The sequence below is a fragment of the Lipotes vexillifer genome, unplaced genomic scaffold (assembly GCF_000442215.2).
Source record: "Lipotes vexillifer unplaced genomic scaffold, Lipotes_vexillifer_v1.1 scaffold903, whole genome shotgun sequence".
Taxonomy (NCBI): Eukaryota; Metazoa; Chordata; class Mammalia; order Artiodactyla; family Lipotidae; genus Lipotes; species Lipotes vexillifer.
In genome coordinates this window covers 2,588,471-2,603,113 of record NW_006791919.1, presented here as the reverse complement: position 1 = coordinate 2,603,113, position 14,643 = coordinate 2,588,471, and the positions used below count along the sequence as shown (strand labels likewise).

Genomic DNA, 14,643 nt, shown 5'->3' with positions numbered 1-14,643 from the left:
GGAATGCCCTTCCCATAATTTGTGGGTGGCAGACTCCTTTCAAGTCTCACTGCACATGCAGTTGCTCTGTGCAGTAGACTTAGGTTTCTTCTACAGTGTTCCCACTGTGTTTTGTATTAGCAGTTTTCATAATGCATTATAATTATTTTAATACCTTACTTTCCTTTCGTATTTTTAGCTCCTTGAAAGCTGGGACCTTTTCCTTCTATCTTTGTATTCCCAGCTTTTAGCATGGAATCTGGTACAAAGTAGATGTTCAATAAAATATTTGCTGAATAAATTTAGAAGTTTCTCCAAAAATTTTAATTTAGCCAGAGCATTTATATATTATAATATGTGATGAAATAAAGATTAAAAATACTTAGTGCTGAAATAAAGATTAAAAATACTTATATGGGGCTTCCCTGGTGGCGCAGTGGTTGAGAGTCCGCCTGCCGATGCAGGGGACTCGGGTACGTGCCCCGGTCTGGGAAGATCCCACATGCCGCAGAGCGGCTAGGCCCGTGAGCCGTGGCCGCTGGGCCTGCGCGTCCAGAACCTGTGCTCCGCAACAGGAGAGGCCACAACAGTGAGAGGCCCGCGTACCGCAAAAAACAAAAAATGTATGTGACATCCCATGTTTCCTGGAGCAGTTCCAATTTTAAATAGTGTATTGTCCTTTAAGTGGAAATGTAGTTACCAAAACATAATTTTTTTAGAAATATACACATTGAACCTATACCTTAATTTTGTTATTGTTTACAATTTACTTTTCTATTTGATTTCATGTACTTTAGGTCCTTTTTTCTAATTGAGATCACTTTCAAAGCAATAGACAGTGAAAAGTTGGCATCTAGGACAGAACAGTACCTAAATTCTAGTTCTGTCATTTTGCTGGGACTAATTACTACACATCTGTATTTATATGAATATTAATAAATAAAAATTATCAGAAATTTAGAAATCCTTAGGTATAAGGATCTGCATAATACGGTTAAGGTTGGTACTGACAAGCTGCACTCTCAAAAATATTCTGACTTCAGGATGCTATAAGAGTAGCTCCCAGTCTTTTTTGGATTTCTGTTATTCTGGTGTGGTTTCTTTGATTTGGAGACCCCGATTTTTCTCCTTGCCCTCTTCTAAAGGTAAATTATTTATTTAACTTTAAATGAATTTTTAAAATAATTTTGTTTTGAGAGTGTATTAATACCCTCAAACAACTGGAGATTTCATAACATATCACATACTCATACATGAAAATGCATTTGTCAGAGACACTATTTGAGAATTCCCAATTAGGGTCTGGAGTTGGCTGTAACTTATTACTATCCTTGACTAGAGAGGAGAGAGATGTTAGCAAAGTAAAAATTTGGAACCAGAAAGGTTAGGGTATGAATCATGATTCCATGATCTAATATCTCTGTTTCTTTGGGTAAATCAATCTGAGCCTCAGTTTCCTCATCTGGAAAATGAGATAATAATACCTGCCTGAAATGGTTGTGAAAACTAATGGTTTCTAGAATAGTAGTGCCTAGTAAGTAAGTTCTTCATAAATTGTAACTCCTACTTGATTAGTATTAATAAAACCCTGGGAATAGGTAAAAGGTTTTCCTGTTACACTAAATATTGGGCAATTTGTCTTCTTGAGCAGTTGTTACACTGTTTTCCCCAGCAGGTTGGTCTTTGAGATTCTAAAAACAATAGTGGCTTACAGATGATACATATCAAGAAGCAGAGTTAATGACTATTGTCATCTTGTCCAGAAGAGAACAGCACTTCGCTGCTATCCCCTGACATGCCAGTTAGAGAACAACATGAATTCATTTACTTCCCCTTTCATTTTATTATACATAATATTGTTAGTACTTCTTCCTGCCTACATAGGTTCCTGGTCATGTTAAGGAATTTGTTTGGCTAGGACCCTTTGATCTAGCCAGAGTGTCTCTCTTTCTTTTAAACCTTCTCTACAATCAAATATTTAAATCAGTGTCTTTTTACTTGGAACAAATAACCTTTCAACATTACCAAAAAAAAAGAGGGAGAGAGAAAGAGAGAACAAAGGAGAACTTTCTCAACTTCCTTCCATTGATTCTACAAACCTACTTGTTTGTATACCCATTCTTCCCTCACTGCTTTTTGTTCAAGTGTGTCATCAAGAGCTTGCCTTGATCCACCTGCCAACAGTTATTGCTGTCTGCTTTCACTTCACAGCCAAAGTTCCTAAAAGAGCTGTCTCTTTCATATGTTCCCCCTATAGTCACTGTCTAGTAAGTAAAATTTGGCTTCGTTTACTCTGCTTCCTGAGAACTGCTCTCATCCTCCTGATTGCTAAATCCTGTGGCCACATCTCTTTTTTTACCTTGGTCTCTCAACACTGGTCACACATAACTACTTCTTTCTTCTTAAAAAAACTTCCTTGTTCTATGCACCATACTGTCCTGTGACTCTTCTTGCCTCTGTGGCCAATCCTTTTCAGTCTCCTCTTCTTCCTCTGTCTGCCTCTTGAATGTTGATGTTTTCTCCTAAGCCCTTTACACATTTTCTTTAGGATTTAGGGGGTTCTAAGTGAATATTTGTTGAATGAATGATATGTGTCTGTATTGATGGTTTCTCAAGAGATTTGACTATAATTGGACCTCATTAACTGAAAAAATTTCAGTATGTGGTACCTGATCATACACTTTGGTGCAGTCTCTCTGGCCTATGCTTCTCTTGAACTACCCTACTGGATGCTTGCAGTGAAAAAAATCCAAGCTCATTATTCAGCTTTTATGACTGTAAGGTTCAGTTAGCTTTTTTAAAGTTTTCTGTGTATAAAAGGTAATTATAAAGGTAATTTTAAAAAGCATGCATTATCCTAAATTTTTATACCAGTTTGACTATTTACAGAAATCTTATAGCATAGGTGTCTGTCTTCAATAAAACAGTAATACTTTACTTGGAGTAGCGATTTAATTTAAATATACTCTGAAGTATATACTCTGAAGTTTAGGATTAGAAGAGGGGAGAGAATTAATATTTAATGAAACTGTTTTATGCCAGACACTGGCCTATGTGTTTGCCTACATCATATATTTTCATCTTCCAACAACTCGGGGAGATAAATATTCTTAGTCATCTTACAGAGAGAAGAAAATTGAGGTTAAGGGAAATTAAAATAGATTCTACACTGCAGCATATATAGCTACTAAAATTTGGAAACGGAGTTCTGTCAGACATGCATATCTTATAAATGATGCAGAAAATATAAGCTAGGGATGAATGCTAAATATATCAATAATTTGTATAAGTATTTGAGTTTACTAAATCCAAATTGTGTCAAAAGTTGTCTGTGTTATTTTGTCCCTAGGCAATTATTTGGCAGAAAACTAGAGTATCAGATCATAAAATGGCTCTCATGTCTGTTCTGGGGACTGCTGTTATGGGCAACATGGAACCCTTTCAGTACCACTCTGAAGAATCTCAGGTATACAACAAAAATGTTCTTTAATAATTCTAATTTACCAATGAAACTGTTAAATTATTTCCTTTTTGTGGGGTTGGGGTTGCAAGAAGTTTTTCTTTTAAAATTTTAACGAAGTATGTGTATAAGGCACAAAAAGAAAATATGCACAGAGCTCATATTAAACCTCTCTTCCCAGCCCTGCTTCCTGTTTTAATCTTTTCTTTTTATTGTTTAATTTTAAGTATCGTGGCTACATTAATTTTTTAAGTGATTTTCAATTTAGAATCTTCATCTGTTTACTTTCTACAATGAAAGAAAAGAAGTTGAGCTCTCTTACCTTTGTTTTCCCTTTCCCATCCTAGATATATGTATTCCAGCTTTATTTTCTTGATCTGTCAGCTTCAGACAGCCTTCTTCAGTCCCAATAATATTGGATGAGGTTATTAACACTCCCAGTCTTACTTCTACCTGCTCTTCTCCCTCTCAGTCATGTCGGCTCCACTTTCATGTTATCTAGCTTAATAACCTATTTTCTTATGTAACCATCTTTTGTTTGTTGGAAGATTTTTAATTATGTAATCATCTTTTATTTGAAGATTCATTCTAAAAGTTGAAAGCTTGTATGGAGTATACATTACTATGACTTCTCTGTTCTCCTTTTCTTTTTTATAATTTGTTGCGATCTCTTTTCTGCTACTAGTTCCCCTCCTATCCTTTTTTGCAGTATTGAGTTCTTAATTATCATCTTATTAGAGTCTTGGATGGGAGCTTGTGCTCAATTAATGTGTTAAGAGTGCTCTCTCCTGAGGAACAATTCAGGCCACCCTTAGTGGCCATGATCTGACATGGGTTCTATTTTTCAGAGCTCTCTTAATAGTTGTTTAATAGTTTAGACACTAGTGCCACCTTGGACTGGTCATGGTGGCTGACTTGGGATAATAAGGGTACTGTCTAAATTCCCCTGGGTTCCCTGTGGCTTCCTGGAACTTTGTTGCCTATGCTGGTAACCCAGGAAGCTTGTGACAGGAGATCCAGACATGATATCTGTGGTGTTGTGCTTTAGAGATTCTACCTGTCATAGTTTGGTCTGAAGACCAGCAGCATTGGCATTACTTGGAAGCTTGTTAGGTGAAGAATCTCAGGCCTCATCCCAGATATACTGAATGAGAATCTGCACTTTTTTTTTTTTTTTTTTTTTTTTTTTTTGCGGTACATGGGCCTCTCACTGTTGTGGCCTCTCCCGCTGCAGAGCACAGGCTCCAGACGCGCAGGCTTAGTGGCCATGGCTCACAGGCCCAGCTGCTCCACGGCATGTGGGATCTTCCCGGACCGGGGCACGAACCCGTGTCCCCTGCATTGGCAGGCGGACTCTCAACCACTGTGCCACCAGGGAAGCCCGAGAATCTGCATTTTAATGCAGTCTCTGAGTGCATATTCAAGTAGTGAAAGCACTGATTTAGACGGTTAGTTATGATTCCATGTGTGATTGGAACATGAGTCATTCCTGCAGTTTGGATTTCTTTTCTTTGATCTGTATTGAGATATGTTGCCCGATCTGTGCATGTCCATTGATTTTTTTCAATAAATTTATTATTTTTATTTTATCTGGCTGCGTTGGGTCTTTGTTGCTGCGTGCGGGCTTTCTCTAGTTGCGGTGAGCGGGGGCTACTCTTCTTTGCGGTGCACGGGCTTCTCATTGCCGTGGCTTCTTGTTGCGGAGCACGGGCTCCAGGCGTGGGGCTTCAGTAGTTGTGGCATGTGGGCTCAGTAGTTGTGGCTCACGGGCTGTAGAGCACAGGCTCAGTAGCTGTGGCGCACGGGCTTAGTTGCTCCGCGGCATGTGGGATCTTCCTGGACCAGGGCTCGAACCCATGTCCCCTGCATTGGCAGGCGGATTCTTAACCACTGCACCACCAGTGAGCCCCATGTCCATTGATTTTTAAATTTTCTCTTGAAATAGAATTGTACAAGGGCTGCTGGTAATCTTTGACAGATACCAAAACTTTGCTGCACCTTCACGTGGTTATTCTTGCATGGGGGAATGAGGGTACTTGGAAACCATGTGTTGCTGAGTAATACCACTTCAGTGGGCTGTCAGAAGGACAGACTTTTGAGTGTCTCCCTAGTGAGAATGATCGTCTAACCAAATCTCTTTTGTTCATGCACTGTGTGTCTAAATGGGTATTGTATTTATGTTGCCACCAGCTACCCATCACTATTCCGTGCTTTCTGGGCTTTCAGAGTTTCCTTGACCCATTCTCATTCGTAGCCAAAATCAATCTTAAGTTGTTTACCAACTGCTAATGGTTGCCCCTCTCACCTCACTTTTGTCCTCATTACATACATTCAAGTTGTGAAACTTGGCCACCAAGGCCCTTCACTGGACTGGGGTGGCAGATGCATAAGTCATTGGGAACCTTGGGTGCAGAAAATCTTCATAATATCTGTTTCTATAATGTTGAGGGTCCCTTTCTTATCTATATAGCAACTCCATATGGGAAGAATCTCCTAATTATGGATGGTGATCCCAGCTGCACCACTGCTGTGGTGGCATTTCCTATGGAGTTTCCCAGTGTGGCTTTGTTGGTTTGATGGAACTCCTCAAGTTGGTTTTTTTGTTTGTTTGTTTGTTTTGACATCTGTCTTCTCTTTGATAGCTCTGCATCAATCCATGCTAAGTTCTGGGTGAATTCCTCAGTGCTGCCTGATTTTTATTCCCAAAACAATATCTACTTTTCTGTTCTTTCTTCTAAATTTGATTTATAGCTACCAGTTTTGATTTCTTTATCTTCTGGGGTTTATTTTAATAATGTTTTTTTATTTACTCTTTTAAAAGAGTACACATGGTACACATACTAATTTCAGTCACTTTCATATTGCTCTATCATTTTTATTCCTGAGAGAATATTCTCTCATTCTCTGCCATTTTATATGCTTTGAAATTTTAATTTACAAAATCACTTTGAATGCAGATTTATTGTTTTGTTTTTCCCTCCCACTTTCCCCTCCCTTCCCGTAGTTTGGCAGATACCACTGCCCTCCCAGCTGCAATTCAAAACTAGGTATTAATATTAGTAGTTCATGCCTTTCGTCCTGCCAATATTTTGCAGACCCTTTTTCCTAGCTGACTTGGCTTAACTTTATTTTTGGTTTTGGAGTTGTCTCTGTTCTTTCTGGTGATCCTTGCAAGCAGCTCCAAACAGTGGTCACAGTATTTTTTAAACATTTGTAGGGGTGGGAGGAGAAATTTGCCCATTTCAAAGGGAAAGACTGATTTAAATTCCCTAACTATATGTGTTTTCTGTCCTTATTTCCATACCAGAATTGAATTTCCAATTGACCAGCAGGTTTCTTTTTTTTCTTTTTAATTGATATACAGTTGACATATTAGTTTCAAGTGTACAATGTTATGATTTGTTATATGTATACATTGTGAAGTGGTCACCACAGTAAGTCTAGTTACATCCATAATCACACATTGTTACAATTTTTTTTTTCTGATACAGCTGGTTTCTGATCATAGAGCACATAAGGGCTTTTGATTTCAGCCATCACTCCCTGTTATGTTTAGCATTCATAACATCTTTATGTTTGTCTTATTTTTAAATGGTTAGGTCTTTAAAAATTTTTGTAAAAATTTATTTTATCTATCACTGCTATGTATTTGCAGTTGGGATGGAGAGAAGGGAATTATTAATAAGTGTGAATTTATTCCACTATCCTGATCAGAAGTACTTAAATTTTCACTTTAGAAACATAAATCCCATAGGGTTCTAGAGGTTTACCGAAAGAGGAGAACGTCAAGGTTACGTCAGCAGAATCGGGGCAGAGAAGAGATGGGTTTGACATACTGGGTAGGGGGCAGGGCTGTTTATCATGGTAAAGGAATACAGGAGGAGCTAGTTGGACAGCAGGGTAGAAGTGAGCTTAAATATTTTACTAAGTTTTGAATGTGGTGAGATTGAGAAGATTTGTGTGACAGCTAGTTAAAGATAGTAAGCATTTGGGGATGAAAGAAATAAAGGTTCTACATCTGTATCTTAGCGTCACTGGTGTATGTGTATAGATGGGAATGAAATTACTCAGGGAGAGTAGAGAGCAAGAAAAAAGGGTCTGATGATGAAACTCAAGGGGACCATCATCATTATAGACTGTAAGCAAAGAGAGAGAAACCAGCAAACCAGACTAAAGAGGAAGTGTCAGAGAGGAAACAAAGAGAAGGCTGAAGCAGTGTCATGCTTCCCAAAGTAGAGAGTTGTCATTGGTATCAGGGTCTGTAGAGAGTCAGGTAAGGGTAGAACTAAGTGTCCATTGGAGTTGGTCACTGAGGTAGAAGCCAGATTATAGAATATTGGAGATGAAGGGAAGGAGAGAGGGGTCCATAGCTGAAGGACAATCAGGGGAGAATTATTTGTTTATATTTTGCCTTTGATGTTTGTTTTGCTATTTAGTTAATAGTTGGGTATAGAATCTTATAAGGTCTATCTAATTTTTTATTTTGTTGCACTGATTTGGTCTCTTACAGACGTTTTTCTTCACTCTAACTAGATGGATTTTCACTTTTTTTTTTTTTTTTGTGGTACGCGGGCCTCTCACTGCCTTTTTTGTGGTATGCGGGCCTCTCTCTGTTGTGGCCTCTCCCGTTGCGGCGCACCGGCTCCGGACGCGCATGCCCAGCGGCCATGGCTCACGGGCCCAGCCACTCCGCGGCATGTGGGATCTTCCCGGACCAGGGCACAAACCCGTGTCCCCAGCATCGGCAGGTGGACTCTCAACCACTGCACCACCAGGGAAGCCAGGATTTTCACTTTTTATAGCATTTTATAAGACTTTGCCATTTGATTTTACTATTCCATATAACTTACAGTTTGTTAGTTCTTAAGGTTGTCTTAAGCCATTTTTAAAGCTCTGTATTCGGAAGTAATAGTATTTATTCAGTGGCCAGCCAAGATGGTGTGGAAGGAAAACACTAGCAATATTACCAATTTTTTCTTCATTTTAATCTTCATTCTTCCCTATTCTGGGTATTTTTTTTCCATCAACAAGCCCAATAAGTCTTTCAGAGGCTAAACAGGCTCTCCCTGATGCTCAGCAGGTGCTTTAAGAAGGGTCTCATGTTGCTTGGTAAATTATACAACCATTTATAAGTCTTGTGAAGTTTTATAGTTAATTATTTTCATTTTATAATGGATTATCTAGGGTTATTTATTAACTTTTTTTAATTTGCACAGTTTGGCACTGTGACGGTAATGCGCTTAGTGTTCTAAAATTGGTACTGCATCTCCTTAAGCACTTATTTCCAAGGGCAGGGATAGCCGTAGACATAGGTGGCAGCCTGCAGGATACGTTGGTAAGGAGCCTCGTGGTTTCTGCTTAACTAAAAATAGCACCCCCACTGACACTCTTGCTTTTCTAAACCTAAGCTGAAATTTTCCCATTATTACTGTTTCTTAACAGGTTAATAAAACAGCTGATGCCAGTTGTTTCAGATAAGAGACTATAATAGGCCTGTATTTTGAATAATTTGACCAATATCACACTAGTAGTAGAGCTAGGATTTAAATCATGTCTGTCTGGCTCTATCCAGTATTCCTAACAATTCTCTGTATTATCTTTAAAAGTAAAAGTAGGAGCATTCTCCTTGCCTTCTGTCCCCTAAATCAGTCAGTCTTCTCACTGGTATTTTTTCTAGGATTCTTCTTTATTTTCTCCCTCTTCAAACATTTGTAAAATAGCTCTCTAAACAAAAATGAAGGTAAAGTACAATGCTGCAAAAGAAAAGGATAAAGAGCCAGAGGAAAGTCACAATATGAGGAAAGAAATTTTTAGAAGACAGAAAGATCAGGTTGAGCAAAGAGCAGTATTTATGCTGTATATCCTATGACAATAAGATATATGGCCGTTGGTGAAGCTCTCATGAATGCCAGTTTTTCCTTAAAATAGAATTGCAAAAAGGGAGAGTCAGAGGCTGAGAACACCAATTTAACACGCTTCAGTAATTTATTTAAGGTTAATGCTCATGACATGGTTATCAGGAAATATAGGGCTCTTTAGACCTTAAGATCGAAATCCATTTGTTTGTTAATTTTTTTATACCTTTTAAAAAATATATACAGTGTTATTTAGGCTTTTTAATTTTTTTTACTTATTTTATTTTTAATTTTTAAAATTTTTGGCTATGTTGGGTCTTCATTGCTGCGTGCGGGCTTTCTCTAGTTGGGGTGAGTGGGGGCTACTCTTCATTGTGGTACACGGGCTTCTCGCTGCGGTGGTTTCTCTTGTTGCAGAGCACGGGCTCTAGGCGTGCGGGCTTCAGTAGCTGTGACACGCAGGCTCAGTAGTTGTGGCGCACGGGCTTAGTTGCTCTGCAGCATGTGGGATCTTCCCGGACCAGGGCTCGAAACTGTGTCCCCTGCATTGGCAGGCGGATTCTTAACCATTGAGCCACCAGGGAAGTCTCAATTTTTTAATACCTTTTAATGTATTGTATATAGCCAGACCCATGGAATCACATTTATCATTTACATTGCATATCAATTCTGTAATTATTTATTACAATTATAGATTTATCTAAGTGGATTTCTTCCAAAGCATGATGCAGACCACTCTTTCACAAGTCTTTCAACCCCAGAAAGGAGTTTCATCTTTATAAACAGTCGACCAGTACACCAAAAAGATATATTAAAGGTAATCTTTTTAAGAAAAAGTATCACTTGGATCAGAAATAAAAACTCTGTCACTTGTCAGCTTCTTATAAGGACTACTTTTAAGAATTTGTTCCAAAATAAGGAAAAGGAAAAATAGATACAATATCATTTATTAAGCATTGTGCTAGGTGCCTTACATATGACTCTTCACAACAGTTCTGTGGTGAATTATTATCCTTTTTTATAGTGAAGAGACTGAAATGTTTGTGACTATCTTAGACCACATAACGAGGAAGTAACACAATTTGGATTTGAACCCAGGACTTACAAAACATCCATGGCACTATGATCTGTTAACCATGAAGCCAGTTGCATTGGATATTTGTACTTCTTAATGAATGCTTGTGCTTTATGTAAGTTCAAAGCCTCTAAATGAGCATTACTATTTAGATACTACTTTTCCTAATAAGCAGTTACATCCACTCAGTTTCTCAGTTAAATATGCTTCTTTTGGTGGTATTTTAAAGATGGCAATACTATCTTTTCTTTATGTCTTTTTTTTTTGTCTTTCACTCATTACATATATTTCTAGCTAATACGACATTATTACAATCTGAAATGCCTAAAGGAATCTACTCGTTTGTATCCCATTTTCTTTCTGAAAATTGATGTTCCTACAGCTGATGTAGATGTGAATTTAACACCAGATAAAAGTCAAGTATTATTACAGAATAAGGTAATCTTTTTCAGATTTTTTTTGTATTTATGCTATTTACAAATTTACGCAGTCTAACCATTTTCATATGAAAAAGATTTGCTTTTTCTGTAGATTTTTTAATATTATTTTCATAATTTCCTCTAACATTTGTTAATTTGTATTTTTAGGAATCTGTGTTGATTGCTCTTGAAAATCTGATGACAACTTATTATGGATCACTAACTAGTACAAATTCTTATGAAAGTAATAAAACAGATGTTTCCTCAGATGACATGGTTGTTAGTAAAACAACAGAAACAGATGTGCTTTTTACTACGATGGAAACATCTGGAAATAATTATCCAAATGTTGATACTTCAGCCATTCCTTTCCAGAATGATGTGCATAATGATAAATCTGGGCAAAACACTAATTATTGTTTGAATCATCATATGCATATTGGTGACCATTGTGATGATCATTTTAATAGTGAAAATTCTAGCATTGATAAGAACAGTGGAAATACACTTCAGGAGATTCCAATGAATAATTTATCATGTGAGGACACCCAAAAGGAATATAGTGAAATTTGTTTTGTAGGTTCTGTTAAGCAAGCCCAATCAGAAAATGGCAGTAAAGGCCTTATAGATGAGAGTGGGGAAAATGAGGAAGAAGCAGTTCCTGAGAAGTCTTTGGAAATTTGTGTAGATGACTGGAGCAAGGGAAATGTACTTAAAGATTCAAGAGGAGAAAACATTGAACCTGTGAAAATTTTAGTACCTCAAGAAAGTTTAGCATGTAGAGTAAGTAATAATAATAATAACCCAAGTCTTGAACAAAAGAAATTGAATGAAAGTTCCTATAACAAAAAATCAAATGTGGTAGATAACAAATCTGGACAGCTTACAGCTTATGATTTAATTAGCAATCGAGTAATCAAGAAACCCATGTCAGCAAGTGCCCTTTTTGTTCAAGATCATCGTGCTCAGTTTCTCACAGACAATTCCAAGACCAGTTTGGAAGATGCAACAGTACAAATTGAAGAACTGTGGAAGACATTGAGTGAAGAGGAAAAACTGAAGTAAGTTTCCAGAGCTTTCGTGAGACCTGAATGTTCAGATATTTCCATTCTATATGACTCACTGGGTTAAAAAAAAATTTTTTTTAACTTCTTATTTATGGAAAAGCAGAATGGAAAACGGCTTTTGGCTTGACTAAAGTACCTTTTTTGGCATTACTTTTTTGCTAATTTAGAGGTTTTTATGGGCTTTTTTTTGTTTGTTTGTTTTTTATTTTGGTACAAGCCTTAACTACTTTCTGATTTAAGTTTGTAGTTAAAGGTTTTCCATTCTTAACTAAAAACTACCATTTTCTTCTATTTCTTTTTTATTTTTACATTAATCTTCCTATGACAGGACTTTTTCTTTTTTAAACTTTTGCATTAGAACAGTGGTGTTTTTAAGATCTTGACTATTCCCTTTTTAAATTGGTCTCTAAAATATGTAACACAATACAAAAAATTGTACCATTGTTGCAGATTTAATTTGGTGATGCTAATACTGTTCCTATTCAGTATAACTCAGTGCTTTCTTATAAAATCTTTTATTTATTGACAACTTATAAACTGTGGTGGGTTTTGGGGGCTAGGTAAATAGGTGGTTTGATCTCTTTGATTAAATTAACTACATATTATTTGCCATTTTTAGATCAGATGATCTGAATAAATATTCCCAAAAAATATGAGGAGTGTTTCTAATTGACTTAGGGCACTTGCTGTAAACACAAAATATTATGTTTTGAGTGATTTAGCTCACAAGAAAATGAAAGAGTGCATTTATACTTCCAGTCACATATTATTACCTGAGGCAGTGGTCCCTAACCTTTTTGGCACCAGGGACCAGTTTCGTGGCTGACAATTTTTCCACTGGTGGGGGCCGGTGGGGGTGGTTCAGGCAGTCACGCGAGTGATGGGGAGCGCAGATGAAGCTTCGCTCGCTTGCCTGCTGCTCACTTCCTGCTGTGCGGCCCAGTTACTAACAGGCCGTGGACCGATACCGGTCTGTGTCCCGGGGTTTGGGGACCCCTGACCTAAGGCATTGCAATACTATGTCAAACATCTGGAAAAAATTTTAAATGTAACCTGTCATCCAGAGTTTATATTTGGTGATAAACTACATGGATACTTGACCAATTTTTTTTTCATTTTTCATTAGCTTTTCAATCTTATAAAGACACTGTTAATTTAAAGTAATAAAGACCACTATTAACACACCAATAGGCAAAACCTCCACAAGTTCTTTTTTTTTAAGTGGGGATGGTGGTTTAATATATATCTGTTAAAGATAAAAATACTCCTATTTTAAACAGAGCCATAATACAAATTGTTACCACTTTCTAAAACATGAATTCCTTAATCTTCATTGTTCAAATTTCTAATTATTTCATAAATGTCAAATTTTTTAAAAGTTTATTTGAATTAAGATGCAAATAAGGTTCACACATTGTTAATTATCTTTTGTTTTACATAAATGACACATTCAGTTTAAAGATGAGAGCACTTGAGTTTTAATACAGTAAGCCCTCAAAAGTTGAATTGCATTGACCAGGGAGGTGATGAATTGAGCGCTGTCTGAGAAAAGAAAAAAAAGCATAGATGTTCCCAGTTCTCATGGAAGTATTGACATTGGAACAGCTCAAGGTAGCTGTTCCCTTGCAGCCTTACAATAGCAGGTATTACTCCAGTTTCCTTTCAAGGAATGTCGGCATTGTTTCTCCTTGCAGGCCCCAAGGTGTTAAGGTACAAGGGTTATGGTTAATAGGTCTCATCTAAAACTTTGTTAATCATCAGGCAGTATTCTGGAATTCAGAATTTTCTTTATTGCCATAAGGTATACAAAAGAGGCATTATTGGTCAAGAGCAGGCCTCTGAAGCTACACCTGCGTTCTAACCTCACTTCCTCTCTTTGATAGCTTTTTGTAAAAATGTGTGGACAATATCTCCCGGATTGTTGTGAAAATTAAATAAGATATATTGTGTGTTATGATACAAGATAAATGACTAGCATATAGTAAATAATTGTTCATGATGTTAATCAGAGTTTTTAATCTGTGTAAAGCAAATTTCTCTATTGTGATTGATATTATTTTTCATTTGCTTATTCAAGGTTAAATTTAATTTGGAGCCCAGAAATAGAAACCTGTGAAGAAAATATAGGTATCTTGGGATCAGAGAGCTTACTGTATGTCACAAAAAGCTCTATTAGAATCTTCCAGAGCCAGGGATCTGGGAATCAAAATCATGATTAGTGAAAAGGTAGAGTAAATATGTTATAACACAAGAATCACACTAACTACCATTTCTCTTCTGGTCTTTATCTTAGAATTCTTTCCGTGGTCTTAAATTCTACAAGGAGTGTGAAGGGATATGAGCGTAGACTCCTGTTCTACAGATAATCAGTCTTGCCATCCATTCTTCCTTTTCTTCTCTTTTTTTCTCTTCTTGTTTCCTGTTTTTTTTCCATCCCCTTCCTTCCCTTTTTTCTTTCCTCCCTTGCTTCCTTCCCTTCCCTTCTCTTTCCCTTCCTTGTTTCTTTCAGTTAGGAACTATTTACTGAGGCCATTCTGTGTACAAGGCCCTATGTACTCTAGCTAGTCATTTCAGATACAGTGATAAATTATAAATAAAAGATACTTTTACTACTCATAAAAGTGCAGTCTAGTGAAGAAGACACTGTTAAACAAATAGTAATCATAGAATATGAAGAGTTTTTAAATAAAAGGAGCACAGAAGAGTTATGAAAACAGTTAGCAGTTGGGCTTAATCATATTTATGGGAATGCTTCCCTGAGTAGAAATTAATCAAAATGGTGTAGGGA

At 37.0% G+C, this 14,643-nt stretch overlaps 1 protein-coding gene across 1 annotated transcript in view; it reads left to right on the top strand.

Annotated features, from left to right (window-relative positions):
• PMS1 (PMS1 homolog 1, mismatch repair system component) overlaps positions 1 to 14,643 on the top strand; it is a 105,616-nt gene that overhangs the window by 68,436 nt on the left and 22,537 nt on the right. Inside the window, exons 6-9 of the mRNA XM_007464974.1 lie at positions 3,329 to 3,445; positions 9,989 to 10,111; positions 10,664 to 10,807; positions 10,957 to 11,849. Coding sequence (XP_007465036.1) covers positions 3,329 to 3,445; positions 9,989 to 10,111; positions 10,664 to 10,807; positions 10,957 to 11,849 — 1,277 coding nt within the window. The remainder of the gene's footprint in view (positions 1 to 3,328; positions 3,446 to 9,988; positions 10,112 to 10,663; positions 10,808 to 10,956; positions 11,850 to 14,643) is intronic.